This window comes from Bos indicus, chromosome X (genome assembly GCF_029378745.1).
Source record: "Bos indicus isolate NIAB-ARS_2022 breed Sahiwal x Tharparkar chromosome X, NIAB-ARS_B.indTharparkar_mat_pri_1.0, whole genome shotgun sequence".
Classification (NCBI taxonomy): domain Eukaryota; kingdom Metazoa; phylum Chordata; class Mammalia; order Artiodactyla; family Bovidae; genus Bos; species Bos indicus.
The window spans coordinates 20338100-20355784 of record NC_091789.1 but is presented as its reverse complement, the minus strand read 5'-3'; the positions used below and the strand labels follow the sequence as shown (position 1 = coordinate 20355784).

At 42.9% G+C, this 17685-nt stretch overlaps 1 protein-coding gene across 3 annotated transcripts in view; it reads right to left on the bottom strand.

Moving 5' to 3' along the window:
• FHL1 (four and a half LIM domains 1) overlaps positions 1-17685 on the bottom strand; it is a 65050-nt gene that overhangs the window by 5638 nt on the left and 41727 nt on the right. The window contains exon 1 of one of the 3 annotated variants that reach the window (XM_019955633.2): positions 6014-6167. The exons of 1 other annotated variant lie outside the window; for it this stretch is intronic. In XM_019955633.2, the coding sequence (XP_019811192.2) occupies positions 6014-6035 (22 nt within the window). In that variant the 5' untranslated portion in view covers positions 6036-6167. Of the gene's footprint in view, positions 1-6013; positions 6168-17685 lie in introns of those variants that run through there. One more of the 3 variants, XM_019955635.2, reaches the window with a different exon arrangement.

Here is a 17685-nt window from a genome sequence, read left to right as displayed (position 1 = left end):
ATGGTTACTGGGTGAGCCAACATCCCAGGACTAATTTAGAGAGAAAGGAGGGAAGAGGAACGAGCACTTGCCTGGTACTCACCGTAGCTCTTCCGCTAACTGAACAGCCCCGGACTCCCACTTTGGGTCCCATTCCCAGTTTTTTTTTTTTTTATACAAACACATGTCCACGTTGTTTGGATCCTGTTGCCGCAGGCAACCAAACAGCAGAGTGAGCTAAGGAAACCACACCCTGTGTCTGAGCAGCGCCAGGGAAGGCGGTGAACTCTCACTCAGAACCAGCAGCCTCCAGACAAGGGCGGGTGCTCGTCTCCCCCGCCCACCCACCCCGACCCCATCAGTTACAGCTCCCACAGACAGACCCTCCTCTCCAGACACCTGACGACTGAAGACAAGGAGTGACATTCTTCTATGAAGACAGGGGCTTAGGACAGTTGTGTCACAGTTCAGAGATTTGAGACCCGAGAAAAGTTTTTACTGGTACTTTCCCCCCAAAAGAAAACTGGGGTGCCCCCCTACATAACTGGGTTAGAAAGGAAAAGCAGAGCCATGATGAAACCAGGTCTATCTCCTTGAACCACACACTGCGTACTTAAGGGAGCTTTTAACTCTCTTCAGCCCCTGTGTACACGGGACACAGTGCCTGTCACAGGGACAGAATGTTGACAATCGCTCTCCTTAATTCATTCTTGTTGGCCTTTCACATGCCACATAAAATCCTTGTCTTATTAGCTTTTCCATATTGAAATTGTACACTCAACAAAGATTTACTTTCTTGTTAAGAGCTTCATGGAGAAACCAAATAAATCTCCAGTAACAGTAAGCGCCAGGAAATTAAATTATCAGTGGCTCCTAAATGCCATTTGGCAGGTAACCAGAATTTGTAAGATTAGACAGCGCTGGCTTCCTGTGTGGCTAGTAACCATGGCGGATTTAGTCCTTCACAGACTATCTTCTTGGACCATATTTGAAGATCCCTCCTTCTCTCTTACCAAAGTCTATAGAAGTCTGAACCCAACTCATTTTAATATATATCACTCTCTTCTGATATCATCCAAAATAGAAATGGATTCTGATATTTGTATCCCAGAGTACCATACACAGACCCACCTAAAGGCTGGGTCTATCTCGTGGCATTTCTGAGTCCTAGCTTTATGGTAAAAATACAGAAATTTTTACATTTACATTTACATGTAAATTTACATTTACAGAAATTACAAAAATGTCATACCCAAAAAGACTACCAGAAAACACAGTGAATTCTATGTAGAGGTTTTTGAGAGAAGGAAAACCACTGTGGTCCACAGTACCATAAGATCTTACCTGCCAAGCCCTTCCCAGCTTAAAACCACATACTTTCAAATAACTATTTTACCAATGCCAAGTTCTTCACTGGTTAATTTTCACAGTTCTGGAACATGACTTGCTCAGAGTTTCTAGGCACCCAGTGAACTAATCCATAATCCATGGCTCAGCAATGAACACGGCAGAACAAGAGTATGTTGAAAACAGACTCTGCCAGTGAAACTGTTCACACCTACAGTACATGGTTGTCAACCAAGCAGAAGGAAAATTCAGTGACTCAACCCCTGGTTAATGGTACCACTAAGTTTCTAAAGTCTGACCACTTGGTGTTTTTGAATCCTCACTATAGGCATTACTTCTTCTTCTTGTAGGATGAAAAGTCCAGGGGTATTTCATATGTCCCGCCACAGTATACTTAGAGAGTTTGTATCCAGATGGAGTGACAGATTTCAAAGGGCATACCCTTTTAGAACAATTTCCACAGCTGACTTGAGCCTTTTTCATGTATGTGGAAACACTTATTTGTCAAGATAAAATAGGCACTTCTAGGAATGCAAGCTTTATTGCCTAATAAGTAAACAGGCTGGAAATACTCGAAGCATGTTAACAATGTGGATGTCAAATTCATGAACTTTAGTACTTTTCTGCAATAAATCCAAATAAGTGGAACTTGGGCAACCTGAATGAGATTACCTCGTGTTTTTCTAACTTTATGATTATTTGGTCAAAAACTATTTCAAACCTTCATGCAGAATACTTAGGTAGAAGTTGGGGTAATACATTCCTGCTGCAGAAATAGTTACCACAACAGAACTCTGCATAAAATATGGATAATGTGCACAAGAGCAAAATATTGTTACTACTTGTCATCAAATAGATCAACAACTCTAAGAAAATGGCTTATAAATGACAATGCAGAGACAGACAGAAGTTCCTAAAAGACAGCAAACACTCTGATCTGTGGGCTCCACCAAAATGATCCACCGTGAAGATCTGACTTTATGAGAGAAAATCTCTACACTTTCCTTTTTTCCCCTTTGCTAGAAATAAGAGACTAGAGGGAAAAAATGGTGAAGATGGCATTTTTATCTCCTCTTTAATCTTACTGAATGAGATCCACTTAGGAGTTTAGCTCTTAGGGAACAATTTTCTACGTCCTTAGCAATTTCTAAGTTTGTGAAATACAAAACCTTTTAACCTTCCAAAATTTCCAGATCTCTCTGCCTTGGCCTGTTGCTGTTATCAGGAAAGTGCAGGTCATCAATCAAAAGATGAGACACTGGATACATAACATTAGAACGATCCTTTCCTTCAAGGTTGCCTGTCCCTGTCCAGAACATGTGTGCCCCAGGGGAGATCTCTGACTAATCTTACTTCACAGTGTGGCCCTCACCCCTGCGTGCTAGTGAGGTTCCTCTATCACAGGAATGACTGCAAGTACACTAGCAGCCCTGGAGACCCGATCCAGGGCCCAGGCGACGTGGGTCCCACAGTTCGTGCCTATGGATTGAGTGGAGGTGAGTTATCGCTGTTCAGCTTTTAAAACCTCTTTTATTAAAAACATTTAATAACAAATATTTCTGTTTTAGAAAATCAAGGGACTGCTCATGGGACTCTAAGGTGCTGATGTCTAGGTGACAGTCCTTTATAGACTTAGCCACTTGGAATGCAGCTGGAAATGTGACTGGGTGATCAAATTTTAGTATTTATTCCAAGATGGTAGCCTAACTTTCTCGCTATGCCTGCTTCAAAAGACAAATCATTTTTCACTTAATAAACAAGCTTCCTCTTTCAGAAAATTCCTGAGCTATATCCAACATGCTAAGAGGGCCCTATATAAACCTCAGTATCTCAATAAAAAGTTTGGGCTTTCAATTTAATCATGTACACATACAAGAAATACAACATTACACAACATTTGTTTATTATAAACCTCTCATTAAAGATACAATTTGTATTTAATAATCTTGTTTCTGTTTTATACATATTCTCTCAGGGATTTCTTGCTAATCTGCATTCTCCCCCTCCTGCCCAAGTGGCCCACAATAAGAATATCTAAGGAAAAAGTGAATATTATGACTAGGTAGCATTTTTCTAACTATGTGCTTTCCACGAGTGGCATAATATACAGTATAAACAATGAACAGCAACTCAAATGGGGAAAAAATGCAGGTTATTTCTGGTCTGTTAATTGCTAAGTCCAGGACAAGACATTAGTCACTCCATGTACAAATGCTGGCTTCTAAAGAAAGGGTATACTGCTTTCCTGAGAACATTCAACAGAGCGAAGCCTCAGCTGATGAAAGGGAGGCTTATGCAGCAGCCACACCCGCACACCTGGAGGTGCCCCCCACGCGGGGCGGGCTTCTGAGGCACCACTGAGAAGTGGGCTTTCAGAGAATTTCACAGACAATTCGAAAGTCATTTTTGCCCTACAAACAGACCACGTTCAGGAGGCTTGCCTGCAATTTCTCTTTTGGCTCATTGGTCACAGGTAACCTAGCTTAGATGACACCTGGGATCAGGAGGGGGCTGTGTAGAGACGATCCAGTGAAGCATTCCGTGCCCCTGAACCTTCCCTGGGCAGATCCTCTCCCAGAACTGCTCTGTTCTGACACAGAGCTTTTCTGAACGTCGCACACAATACATGCAGCACGTTCTGCCTTTCACACCGGAGAGAAAGGCCCGCTGACCTGGCAGCCAACAGAACGTGTGTTGTCCGTTTCTCTAGTTGTAGCAAAGTAGCAGGCGGCCGTTTGGTAGTCACTGAAAGTACAAAACGTTCAGTCTCACCCTTGAACAAGGTTTCTCACTACCACTTTCCTGTGATTTCCGGAAGCCAGTTCACTGGGTCTTCTCCCCTTGCCCACTGTTCCCTTTATATTCCGGCCTAGAAAGGGAGCTACATGATTTCACTGCCCTCCCATTTGCCCCATCGGCAACTTTAAAGGCCAAAGGGTAAGGAATGAAACCTGCAGAACTTTGCAAACGGTAAGTATTCAATACAAAAGCATCAGTTTTTGTCCTTGAAAGGTCCTCTCAGTATGTGGATGGTCCCTAAAAATGGATTAAGATCCATTCAGTCATCAGAGCCTCTACTCTGTCCACACAAAGTCCTTTTCAGGGCACTATGGGGCTTCTTTCTGTGAGCACTTCTTTCTCAACTGCTTTCACGGACCTATGAACCTAATGCAACAGAAGATGCGTTCTGATTAAAATAAACTATTAAAATAGTTCCTGATTGAAAAAAACATCTAGACGGTGTCAGCAGTTTGTCCAGTCAGAGTTAGAGCCTTCAGATTTACATAAAAGTAATGTCAGGATTTGGTGCCATTTAAACACCCAAGGTTGGGTGTGTTATAAACGTGTCACCTTTGAAATATATTTCCCCATTCTGTCATTTAATTAGTAAATAAAACAGGGAGTTACTCTACCAGTTAACACACGTTCAAGGTCCACTGGAACAACTGCTACAGCTGACTAGTTTGTCTACACCCAAAGAAAGTGTATGCTGGCCGCTTACCACAATCTCAGGCGTGTGGTGCCGTGTTTGTAAAGGGGCTCCTGGGGGTGGGGAGAAAAACAGACTGCTCTTGAACACTTGGGAACAAGGAAGACATTGCATGCTGATTCCCTAAAGCAGTGCATTCCATTATAGTGTATTTGTTTTAAATACCAAAAGAGAAGTTTAAAAGTATTTCCATTGTTTCAATATTGACAGTCAATTACAAGTTTTCAAAAATGTTTTTTCCAAAAGACTGCCACTGATCATTACTTAACCCCTTAATCTGAAAGCTGAGAGATGGCACAAAGTGCCTGGTTGCTAAGAAAGGGAACTGTTAACTTAGGCAGAAGGCAACAGAACCACAGCGACGTTCCTGGCTTTGCAGGAGAGACAGGCAGCAGGCTAACTCCATAAAACTGGGCTTTCTGGGGAAAATGGCCCCCCTTCAGGTCTTTGGCTCTATCTCGGGAGTCCTGTCCACGGCCAAAGGGCTTTCTCAATGTCAGGAAAACTCTCATTGTAATGATAATGATGCTCCAGAGGTTCTGAAGCTTTGACCCCTTTTCTGATGAGAACAGTTAATAATCTATGTGTATACCTGTGGCGGATTCTTGTTGATATATGGCAAAACCAATACAATATTGTAAAGTTAAAAAAAATAATCTACGTGTCATATCAAAAGTATCATAGCTGTTTCTTCGGGAAGACTCAAAACACAGCTCAGAAAAGGAGAAGGTATGGTTAAGTCAGTATGGACTTTCTTAGTTATAAATCTTCCTCCTTCCAGCTCTGTATCTGATTGACCTTTTCCAAATACTTTAAATTCGATTTATAGCACTGTCAAGATGAAGATTTGTGTCTTATAAATAACAACAAAAAAATCCTGATAACAAAGAAAACCTCCTTCCTCACACAGTCTCCTCCAGCTTCATAAGATGTCCTGGAAACTGTATGATATAGTAGTATATTTATGTATTAAAAAATATACTACTCAAACTGATGATTTTACTTGAGTAAGAATAATCTTTTGTCTTGAAAACAGCAGTTGTAGAAGGCAAGGACAGAACAGAGATGAGTTAGACTTATTTACTATTTAGACAAGACTAAAATACTTTCATCGAAAAGTATCTTTTAGACCAATGATGGATTCAGTGCCTGAATAAAACTGTGCTTGCTAGAAGATAAAGAATATGAAGCTTTTACCTGAGTGTCTATGGGAAGCCATGGCTCAGACACCAAGTTCAGGAGCAGCACCTACGCCAGTCTTCCCTCGAGCCCAGCTGATAAGGCTGCGGCTCAGTTGTGAACATACATTTAAGGGGAAGTGGCTAACACAAAAATAACCAAGAGCAGATGGCCCACCCCTCCCCAGAGATCACAACCTTAATCCCACTAGAAAATTCTTAACCATTTTAGGTGATCCAAGGGAGAAGAATAGGACCCAGTAAAAATACCAAACACTACATATAAATACCTGTGGGGCTACTCAGCATCCAAATTAGCTCCAGAGCCAGAGAGGCCACATAGAAAGTGATCCCTGTACCGGAATAAAATTTAGACTCAGCCCTGGCATACCTTAACGCTGAGCCACCCTCATTAATCCACTTTATATGCCTAAAGAGCTTGCACTTGGTCTTCTGGAGAGTTTGTGTGCTGTTAATGATAAAAGTAACTATAAGAGATAAACTTCTGTTACCAGTATAATTAAAAGGGATTAGACATGAAGAATATACAGATCAAGGGCATTATCTCTGTCCTCCTTGGTCTGCACTAGAGATCAGCAGAATACTGAAGAGGGCAATTCTAGCCACATATCTCCTCAGTGTCAGCGTGGGGCAGGAGGGAGCAGCATACACGCATATATACCTACTATGTACGCCAAGGAAGAGACACTGTCCTATAAACAAAATCTCTTGCTTTTCACTGCCAGGGACAGTAAAGGTAGAAATAGGGACAAAAACATGGCGGCCTAACACGCTCTAATGGCTTCACGGGCCAGACGCTGGCTGGAGGCTGGTCATTGGGATGGAGCTCCAGGAGGAGCTGAGGTCCTGAGGATGGCCTGTGAGTCTGTCCCCCACCTCTGTCCTGACCCTTCTCTGGCTTCATCCCTGCCCCTCCTCAGCCTCATGCCCTCCAGACACACCCCACCTCAGATCCCCACAGCCATTCCCTCAGCACAGAGCCTCTCATGGCTGCTCCTCTGCCTCCTTCAAGGCTTTGCTCCAAGGCACTTTTGCAGTGTCATCTTCTTTGGCCACCCTGTTTAAAAGAGCAACCATGCTCCCCACCCCACTCTCCCTACTCTCTTCCCCAATTTGCTCCCCATGAAAGCTGTGTGTTGAAAAAGTGTATTTAAAGACGAGAAGCATTAATGAAGGCACATATGAAACGGAGACATAGTCCCACCTGGATTCCTAAAAAGTGGCCTTAGCCATTGAAGTGTAAGAAAAGGAGACAACCTTCACTCTGGGTCATGCCGCGTCTCATCTAGTGCTTGTCACTGGTTTCACCCTATTCACGCATCCCCTCCGCACCCCCTCCTTCCTCCCCGCAGGCCGAGGGCCGAGGTCCGAGGTCATGCTTTACTTGGTTTCCTGTTCCCAGATCCCACAGGTAAGCAATACACGCTTCATGATGAATGAACCAATGGGTTTCGTGGTTCTTATGCTCTTCAAATGTTTAAAGAGAAGTTTTTCTAAAAGTTAGCAAAAACTATCAATAATTCCTGGTTGGCTGTCAAATGACATGATGGTACAGGCAGATTTATTACACATTAGTGTCAAAAAAAAAAAAAGCCCGGGGAAAGAGAGGAAGTGACATTGCCCTCCCGCCATGCCTCCACAGCCTCCTTATCTCAGCTGATTGCATTCTGGCAGGGAGACCGGCCAGGCTGAACTATGCCGCACCCCTAATACAAACTCAAACTTTTCACTCAGAGGAAATGCTCTTATTTTATCAGATGATTAACCTTTACAAACTCTCAATTTTCGATTTTAGTGAGGTGTATTTTTAGGTAGAGCTAAGGTATTTTTAAACGTCTGTCTGGCCTGCTCTGAACAATAAGCTCGGCAGTGGGCCCCCAGGACCTTGGGCAAGAAGAGTAATTCCCTTATCCGCCTGATCCTCGTCAAAGGTGGCAACACAATACAGACAGACCAAGAGCCATACAAAATAAGCAAATACACCTAAATCTCTTTTGCCTGAAACACAAGAAAAAACACAGAAGCAAGAGAACTGCTTTCTGACCGTTCATTAATTAGTCAACTCCAACAAGCCAGAGTGAGCTGGGAACTCGGGCAATGACAACAGCATTTATGTTGCAGTTTACACCAAGGAGGTGAACTCTGCCTTCTTAAAAAATTCATGAGGTATGACCACCATCTGCTTTGACATCTGTCCCCACTGCCCATGTCCTCAAGTCACAAAGCTACAACTTTCACAAAACCAAAACAGAGAAGGCCTTCTGCTGGGTGAAAATCAATTTCTCAGTAAGAAGAGCAGGTGGTTCGGTGGTTCAGAAACCTTGGCAGTTACTCAGTGTCTGAGCCACCTTTGTTACATATTAACAGCATGATGTGTGCCAACATCCTTAACAATCACTGTCCTGTTTACAAAGCACCTTCATGTACTGTTGGTGGAGCTGGTTGCTGTTTGATGAACAAATCTCTTTAGTGTCTAAAGGCCATGTTTCAGGCCTTTCAGCCTCGCCTGCTCCAGCAAACATCAGGATGATTTTTGGTGAGTGCTGGGCATCACAATGTCTAAGTCTCCTCTCACAGGAGAACCCGAGAACCATTTCAGAGGTTAGCTACACACTCCTGTCATCCAACCACTCTGCATTTACATTTAACCTACCTTTGGCTGCAGCTATAGATAACACCACCCCATCCATTCATTGATTTTATAACACTTCCTGAACACGTGTCTCACTGTGCAGTGCAAAATATTTTGCTGGTCACAAAGAATGAGAGACAGCCCTTCCTTTGCAGTGTACCAAGATCAACATACAGATGACTAGCAGGCCAGGCGTGGCACGCTGCGTACGACAAGACAGATGGAAAAGTGGTATCAAGATTTATCACAGTCAGAGATCACATCGGGTTTGGGGGACTGGACAAGGCTAGATGGCTGTGGTGATATGTGCCCTGGTCCCTGAAGAATGGGGGAGACTGCAGCGCACAGAGAAGGGGAGGGAGCATTCCAAGAAAGGGGACAGTGTGAGCAAAAGTATGAGAAGACTGAGGCCCGCTCCAGAGGCAGGATGCAGCCCAGAGTGGGCGGGAGCGTATAGCCAAGGGAGCCATAGTACACAGCGCCTCTCTTCCTTACTCACTCACTCCAGAAGCAGGGAGGGGCTCTGACAGGGAACGGTGGTTCTCCCCTGAGATGGCAGGAGGACAACCTTCATGAAAGCACCCTGGGCAGTGGGCATGGAGAGGAGAGCTGAAAGGGCCACTGTGGCCCAGGACTGAAAGGACAGCTTAGGTGCACTGCATGGGAGAGGCCGCCGCCCTTCTGAGGTCATTCGTGATTCTGGGTGATCAGGGAATCAATGGGGCACTTGGGAGGCAGAGCCAGTGTAGGCAAGAGTGGAGCTTTATAACAAGGTTCTTCTGAGATGTCAACAACTAGGCCCCTTTAATGGCTTCCCACATGTCAAGCTGAGAGAGAAATAGGGATGAGGGTAAGGTCGGGTGGAATCATGTTCATGGGGATTCTCACCCTGCAATCGAAACTCAGAATCTCTACCTCACAAACAACTCTGGGAGGATCAAACTTCCAAAGTTCAAAGGGGTGCAACCTAAGAGTCAAACATGGCGAATGCAGTGACCCAGTTGGCCACACCTTGGGAGTTCCTCACTCACAGCTTGGCTTGTGGTGACCCTTCTCCCTTTACCGTAGTTTTCTTTTACTGAAGAAATGGGAAAACTTACTCAGGTTTAGCTACTTGGCCGTGAGTCCAGCCAGAGACAACAGGCTGATAACAACCTGAAATGGAGTATTTGTGAACCTATCACTACTTTCCCCTTAATTTTTCTCTTCCATTCTTCTTCTCCCCATGCCTGCTGCTAATACATTAATACACTGCAAGTTTTAACTTTGTCAGGCTCCCCAGTCCTTCCGCCAACAATTTTCCCGAGCGACTCCAACCGTGAGATTAAGGCACCCAGTCATGCTCTGAGACATGGTGTGATTCAATGCTACACTCTCCAGAGTATTTCTTGTCCTAAGTGCTCTTGCCAGAAAAAGGCCAGGACAACTTCTGCCATCTCATGTTCCTGTCAATCTTTAGGGTGAGAAGAGTACTTTTCTTACTGACAAGCCAAATTTTGCAAAGTCACTGCTTCAGTGTCACAACCGGTCAAAGAATAAAACAAGGGGACCCCCAGAACCTTACAAGGGGCAATTATATCAGGTAAGATCCAAATGAAAGCGAACCTGGAATTTTTCCTCCCCAAAGGGGAAGCTTTCGCTCAAGAAAGGGTGGCTATCAAAGGGGAAGATCTGTTACAAATGAGATAAAATACATGGAACCAAAGGCCCTGGCACCAGCAGAGCACCCTGAAAATGTTCATTCACTCCTGTGAAGGCCTGTTCATTTCACAATTCACCAGGGCTCAGAAAATTTCCGTGTAAGACTCACAGATCAAGCATTTCAACACGTGCCATGGCCTCTGCCATTTGATTTTTGAAAATGTCACTCCATGATTAGTAACAGTTTTAAATGTCTCCTGTCCCCAAAGTCTGCCCCTTCCCATACTGCTCCTACACTCTCACCAAGATGTAGGAACTATCCTAACCACATCCCAGAGATGTTTCTGTGGCCTTCTAACCAGAAATCACCATCAGGACAACAGTGAAGAAATGACTTTCACAGTGAGCCACTATGATGATCTCAGATTTAAATATATATATTTGAAGTGTCACTTAAAAGAGGAAATAAAGAGGAAGTGAGAAAAATCAGAAAGAGTTTTAGAAGGAAATATAGAATACAAACACAGAGTTTTGATTAGAGGAAAACGAACACTTCATGAAACCGAGAAGCTCGTAAGGACAAATCTTTGTCATATTTTAGGTGTTAAAATTCTCTCCCAGTCTATTTCTACCAGCCACTTGTGATCTATCTGTTTTAGTTCCATGTTGCCATGTGCCATGACTCAAAACACCCATTCAATCATGCTAAGTCCTGGCATTTACCAAGCCCCCACCTGTTATGGACATTTCAAGCCTTTGATAGATGCTTGAGAGCTAAACATTCCATGAACCTAGCCTATAATTTAGCCAGCTGATTAATATATGTAACAGGAAAGAACAGCAAATCAAATAAGCTTCCATCTCCTTACTCTTAACTCTGCTACAGGGGACCAGAGGTGTGATCATAATACCTTATGAGCCCTGCTTCAGGGTGTGATATCTTCACTAGTAACATACAACCTATCTTCAGGCATCAAAGGACTGGAATAACTCCAAGCCTTCATTCTGCATCGGTGCTTTCATCTCCCAAGAGGGGAAGCCCCACAATTCAGGGTAGAAGTTGCAAACACGAGTGGTTCTCTGGAGTTGGTCATGGTGCCCAGAAGTGAGTGTGAGAGCACATGGGCACGACAGGCATCCAGCCATGATCTGGGCATCACTCAGGAAGTTTAGGGTTTGTCAGGCAATAGGGCCAAATGGGGTTCTAGAAGACTGAAAGCCTCACTTGGCGGCCAGCACACAAACAGAATGATGGTGACATGAGGTCCAGCCAACACAGCCCGAGAAGGAGTCCACAGCTAGAGTGGCAGAAGCCACCACAGGTCACACACTCGGGAAGCCTCCATCACGTCTGCCTCAAACCCCAAACCTTCTTGTTAGTTTTCCAGGGGTATGTTAATCAAAGAGAACAAGCATATGAATACAGACTGAATGTAAACAAGACTGGGTTGTCAGAGGCACGAAAACCCAAACGAATGGTGATGGCGATCACTGTACTCAAGGACTCAGAGATGAAATGGTTCAGACCGCACCATAACTATTTTGGAAGGTTTCCACAAAAGAAAATCAAGTCTTAATTTTATATGAGATTGTTTGAGCAAGTAACATTGTTCTAAGACAAATAACATAGAATTTTCCCTGAGTTTAATATGGGGTTATGTTTTATAAAGTTTCAAAGGAATACAGCATAGTAGCTAAGAGCATGGGCTGTGGAGCCAGAATGTCTAGAACTGACTCTTGCCTCCTCCACCACTTAGTGGTTGTCTGCAAGCACGTATTAGTTAACTTCTCTGTGACTCTGCTCATCTTTAAAATGGAGGTAACAAGAGTACCTAACCTTAACAGGGCTGTCATGAAAAATGAAGCAGTAAATACTGGCAACATTTATAACAGCAGTTAGCACGCAGCAAGTACAACCTATTTTTATTTATTCAATTTCACTCTAAAAATATAGATGTTCCAAGAAGCAAATTCCTGCAAAAGAGGAATGTATCTTCAATTCACAGGGGACATGTGGAAAAAAAGATAAGAGCTCAGGATCTTGGCCAAGAGCCCAGCTGCAAGGATTTTGGGCCCAAGAATGACTGGGGCCACCAAGAGCAATTCTGAAAGTCCTAGGAATTCAGAGAAATCAGTCTTTGGCAGCAGGACCATCCAGGGGGAGAACTGTCCCTCCCATATTTTCAAGGAGGTTTACAGATTACAGAAACCTATGGAGATTGAAACTCTGCTCTTTTAATCCTCTAGTGAAAAGACAGGACCTACTAGATCTAGGTCCCCTGCTCAGTCTTGGGCTGGGGAAGGATCTTCCCCACGTCCCTCCTACATGTAAGGGCCTAGTGAGCCCAGTGGATGATCAGACCTTCCTACATGATCAAAAAGGCCTTGCTTTGATGAGGCGAATTAATGAGGTATGCTCCCTGTGGCTCACACCTCTGATCTTCAGTTTGCCTATGAAGATGAACAAGAAGAGGCTGCCTGTACTCCAGGAACCATAGCTTAGTCTTGGATCATGTGAGTTCATTCAGAATAGAATGCCAAGGACATGAAGCTGAAGACGTGGTCTTCTTAGGCCACTTACAAGATGAGGTAAGGCTGCTTGTGGGGAGACTTCACTTGAGTGAGCACACTCAGGCCGAAGGTCTCAGAAGTGGCAGAGCTGAGATTGTGCCTTGTCTAACCCATCCCTGAGCCAGGATACACGGTGGTCACCCTGCTGTGCCCAACCCAAGATGAGCTCAGGTGTAAGCACCTGGAGTGGGGAAGACTGACAGGAGACTGTTCTCTGACCAACCCATGGACAGGCTGATGCTGTGATGGCAATGGCCCAGCACCTATGAACACTTGGTGACTAGGGGAAGAGAGGTCACATTGTCAGGTCCACCAATCTCACCCCAGAGCCCCAGAGCTAAGCCCCTCCTATTAGGAAGGGCTTCTCAAACCCTGTGACTCAACATGACCCGGACAACCCAAGGAAGTGGTGGCTCAGTGGCTCACTGGGGAGGCAGGCTAGGGGCAGGGGTTGCCCTGAGGTCAGCTGTGAGGAGAGGAAGGGCAGGCTTCTCCAAAGATTCTGAGGCTTCTTTGAAACCTCCCATCACTTTCTCTCTTAGTGGTAGGAAGTAGGGAATGCCTGCAGCCACCATTTCTCAATCCCTTATAACTGAAAATCCTTTCTTTGGTAATTTTGCTTAAAATTCTATCAACCAGGACTTCACTGGGTTAACAATGTTCCACTAGAAAACAGAAAATTCACTGGTGGGTATTAGTGAAAGTAGCTAAGGATATGAAGTTTTTCAGTGTTATCAGCAATGCTATATAAAATATTTTACAACAGAAAGATTTCTTTGGTGCAAACTTAAAAGTTTCTTGTTTTATATGTTCACAGTGACTCAAAGTTTCCACGTTCATGACTTCACCAAGTTGTTTTTTATTTTATTTACTGAGATACTACTTACACAGCATAAAATTAATCGTTTTAAAAGTGTACACTTCAGTGGGTTTTAGTATATTCATAAAGTGGTGCAACCATTACCCTTATCTAATTCCAGAACATTTTTGTCACCCCCTATTCCCTCTCTTCCCAGCCCCTGGCAACCACTAATCTACTTTCTGTTTCTGGGGATTTGGCTATTTGGGTATTTTCATGTAAATGGAATCATATGATGTGTGACCAAAAATTTTGTGGCTGCTTTCTTTCACTTAGCATGTTTTCAAGGCTCTTGTGTGTTGTGGATGTTTAAGTACTTCATTCCTTTTTACTGCTGAATGATACCCTATTGTCTGGATATCCTGCTGCTGTTGCTGCTGCTGCTGCTGCTACTAAGTCGCTTCAGTTGTGTCCGACTCTGTGCGAACCTAGAGACGGCAGCCCACCAGGCTCCCCTGTCCCTGGGATTCTCCAGGCAAGAACACTGGAGTGGGTTGCCATTTCCTTCTCCAATGCATGAAAGTGAAAAGTGAAAGTGAAGTCGCTCAGTCGTGTCCGACTCTTATCGACCCCATGGACTGCAGCCTACCAGGCTCCTCCATCCATGGGATTCTCCAGGCAAGAGTACTGGAGTGGGGTGCCATTGCCTTCTCCTACAGCTTGTTTATTCATTCTTTGACCAGTTGATGGACATGAACTGCTTCTATTTTTTAGCTATTATGAATAATGCTGCTGTGAACGTTGTTTCTGCATATGGATTTATTTTCTTTTTAAAATACATATTGAGACAAAAAGGTAGAAGAGAGTATATAGTGAAAATTCCTTTCCCCTGCCTGTTCCAGACACCTATTCCCCTTTCTCCATCAGGAACCAATGATACTGGTGTCTTATGTTTCCTGAGATACTGGGCATATGAAACACAGACAGCCGTGTACATGTTTTCTTTTTAAAAAACCTAACAATGATACACTACACATACTCTTCTACACCTTACCTTTCCTATTCAATGTATCTTAGAGTTTTCATGTTAGTACTTCAAGAGCCTTGACTTTTGTAACATGTATATGGTATTCAGCTGTGAAGATGAACCACAATTTATAGTTCGTTACGGATAGACATATAAGTTATTTCAAGTCTATTATTACAAACACTGATGTAAGAGATATGCAAAGTTTAAAATGATGGGATGTATTAACTAAAAAAGTTGGTGAGTTTGATCAGACTGCCTTTCTCTAATACCAAGGGTCAACTTGCACTAAAAGAAGCAGCATTGTGATTTACAAGGAAAGAGACAGAAAGGAAAAGGCTGAAGAGATCTCAAGTGGATCAGGCAGCACCCACCAAAGCTTACTGAAGTGGCAGATTATTTTTGTTCAGGCAAAGAAGATACTACTTGGAAATCCCGTGCCAATTACGTTAAGGTTACCCTCAGCTAATAAGCCACACAGACAGGAAGTGGTTTTGATTCCAAGTTGAGTGCTCTTTGCACCAAACCACAATGCTTGGCCAATGAGTTACAAGACAATAAACTGAGTCAAACACTTATCCTGACAACATACACATGTGCTCATCGTGGTGCAGTGCTGCACCGTGAGGCACCGGGACAACCGAGATGTGATCCCTCAAGATTGAGGAGGCGCCTAGTGTTCATCAACTCTTTAGGCAGAAAAGGTATAAAGTATATATGGTATTTGACTTTCACAGGTGCACATTCTCTTCTTCATCTACTGAACAAAATAAAAGGTGGCTTCTCAGTTGGGGAGAAGCTGGCCTGGAGCCAGCTGAGCTGGGCACAGGGCCTCCTAGGCCAGCAGACGGGCACAGGAGCCCATGCTCAGCACTGAGCCAGAGCCGGTGTGGCTGAGTCACACAGCTGACCTTCACCTTGCCCGCCCGGAAGGCAACACTGCACACCTTATGGAAACCTGTCAGGGATTTTCCAGTTCTGCATCAGAGCTTTAAATGGACCCTGTGAGTGTTCCTTTTGTAAAGCAGAAGAGCAACTTAGTTTCTATCATCTCAAAAGTCAGTCTTTTCTGAAATGGGCACTTGCTTTTTTAAATTTCACTTTAGAAGCCAGGCAACTCCCGCTCTGTCACTGACTTAACCAACTTAGATTGTTCCTCCCTGTTTCTTCGACAAACAAGAAAAAGAAATCTCCCTCCCACTCCCACTCCAATCTCACAGTGAACATTTACAAAATTAACTCTTTGGGTTTCAGGAAAAGGGGTTAATGCTTATAAATCAGCATAATATATGCAACTGGTTAAAACATACGTCTACCAGTAATTTTTGTTAGATGTTAAAACAGGGATCCTCGGTCACGGTGTTGTGGCAGGTCAGTGTAGAGGGCCAGGAGTATACTAAAAATAACAAAAACAAACTAATTTTAATTCTCTTCAAGCTGTCTACTCATTTAAGGTCATAAATAAATGCTAAAATATGTTATATAAATGACTACACTGGACAAGGGAGTGGATAGAGAAAAGATGAATTCAGGAACTGTGAAAAAGGACGTTTAATTTGGAAAGTTTTTAGCAAGTGCAAAATCAATTACAAGTTACGTTTGTCAAAGTACATGAAGACAACATTATAAAAGTTAAATTCATTTTAAGCTTCCATTTAATGCACAGAACAGTGAACATTTGGTTGGCTTCATTGTTTTGTAACTCAATGAATGGGCAATAGACATGGAATCAAAAACCCCGTTTACCTGATCACAAGCCAATTTAATTTTTCTTCCTCATCAGTAAAATGGAGACATGAATACCTGACCTGCCTTCCCTATAGGATTGTTTAAAGAACCAAATTAAATCCTGTGTGTCCAAGTACTATATGAACTGAAAAGTAGTATAAAAAAATCTGGAAAAGAAAAATATATATAAAAATCAGGCTTTGGACCTAAGTAGATAGTGTCTTTTAATTTTTCAAGTGGATTTCATTTTTCACACGACTTAACCAATTTCATAGTAGACACACACATATTTATACACCACTAAAATCTAGTAGCAGAACACTGCGAAAGGACTAGCAAGGATCCTCTTTCTCTCATGTTAGCCCAAAACTTCCAAGGACACAGAATTTAGAAAACAGGCATACGAGTATTCTAGTTTTCCTTAGGGTCTAATTATTTAATCCTCTTGCTATTTCGTTAATATTTGATTCTTTGCAAAGGCACAAGTAGCAGGAAACAAATATATAATAAACAAGTTCCACACAATCTTGGTTCTTTGCTTTGATCTAAAAATCAAAAGCATACTCCTCTGCCTATTTGTAGAGGGTAATTTTAAGTTGCTTTAAGTATGGTTTATCCTTCATTCTTTACAAACAGAACAACTTGGAAAGCTCTCCACAGAAGAAAAAATTAAGCCAAGGTTGGTCAGAAGACTTTTTTTCCCCAGAAAAATTAAATAAAACAAGGAGCACTTTTTATTTGTTGTCAGAGGGCTGGAGATTTAGTAACCACTTGAAGAAGTGAGTTAATCCCTTTGTAACACAGCCAAAACAGGGTTTATTTTCCTACTGTTATGATGGTAACTTAGAACACACAGGACAACAATATCAAATATCAATTCCCTCCAGAGTTGTAACTTTCTAAATGTAGTAATTAGTAATTTGTCAAGATTATCATTCAACATACGAATAATTTCTACAGAGTAATTGTGCCTTGATGCCACTTTCTATATCAAGTCCTCAAATGCTATCAAATATAAACCAGGTACGGTTTTCATGAAAGAAGAGTACAGGTGTTACAGATGGATAAACTGAGATGTTAAAAAGATTAACTGTCTTGCCTTAAGAGAGGGGAGCAAGGGCAAACTAAGAATAGAAGCTCATACTGTCACCTGTCCCCATAAATCTAGAAGCTTTCCACCTTCCTACTAGGTACACAGTCTGATCAATTTCTACGTGGTTTGAACATCTGTTTTGCAGTAAGGAAGTGAAGTTTCTAAACTGTTTGTGGACA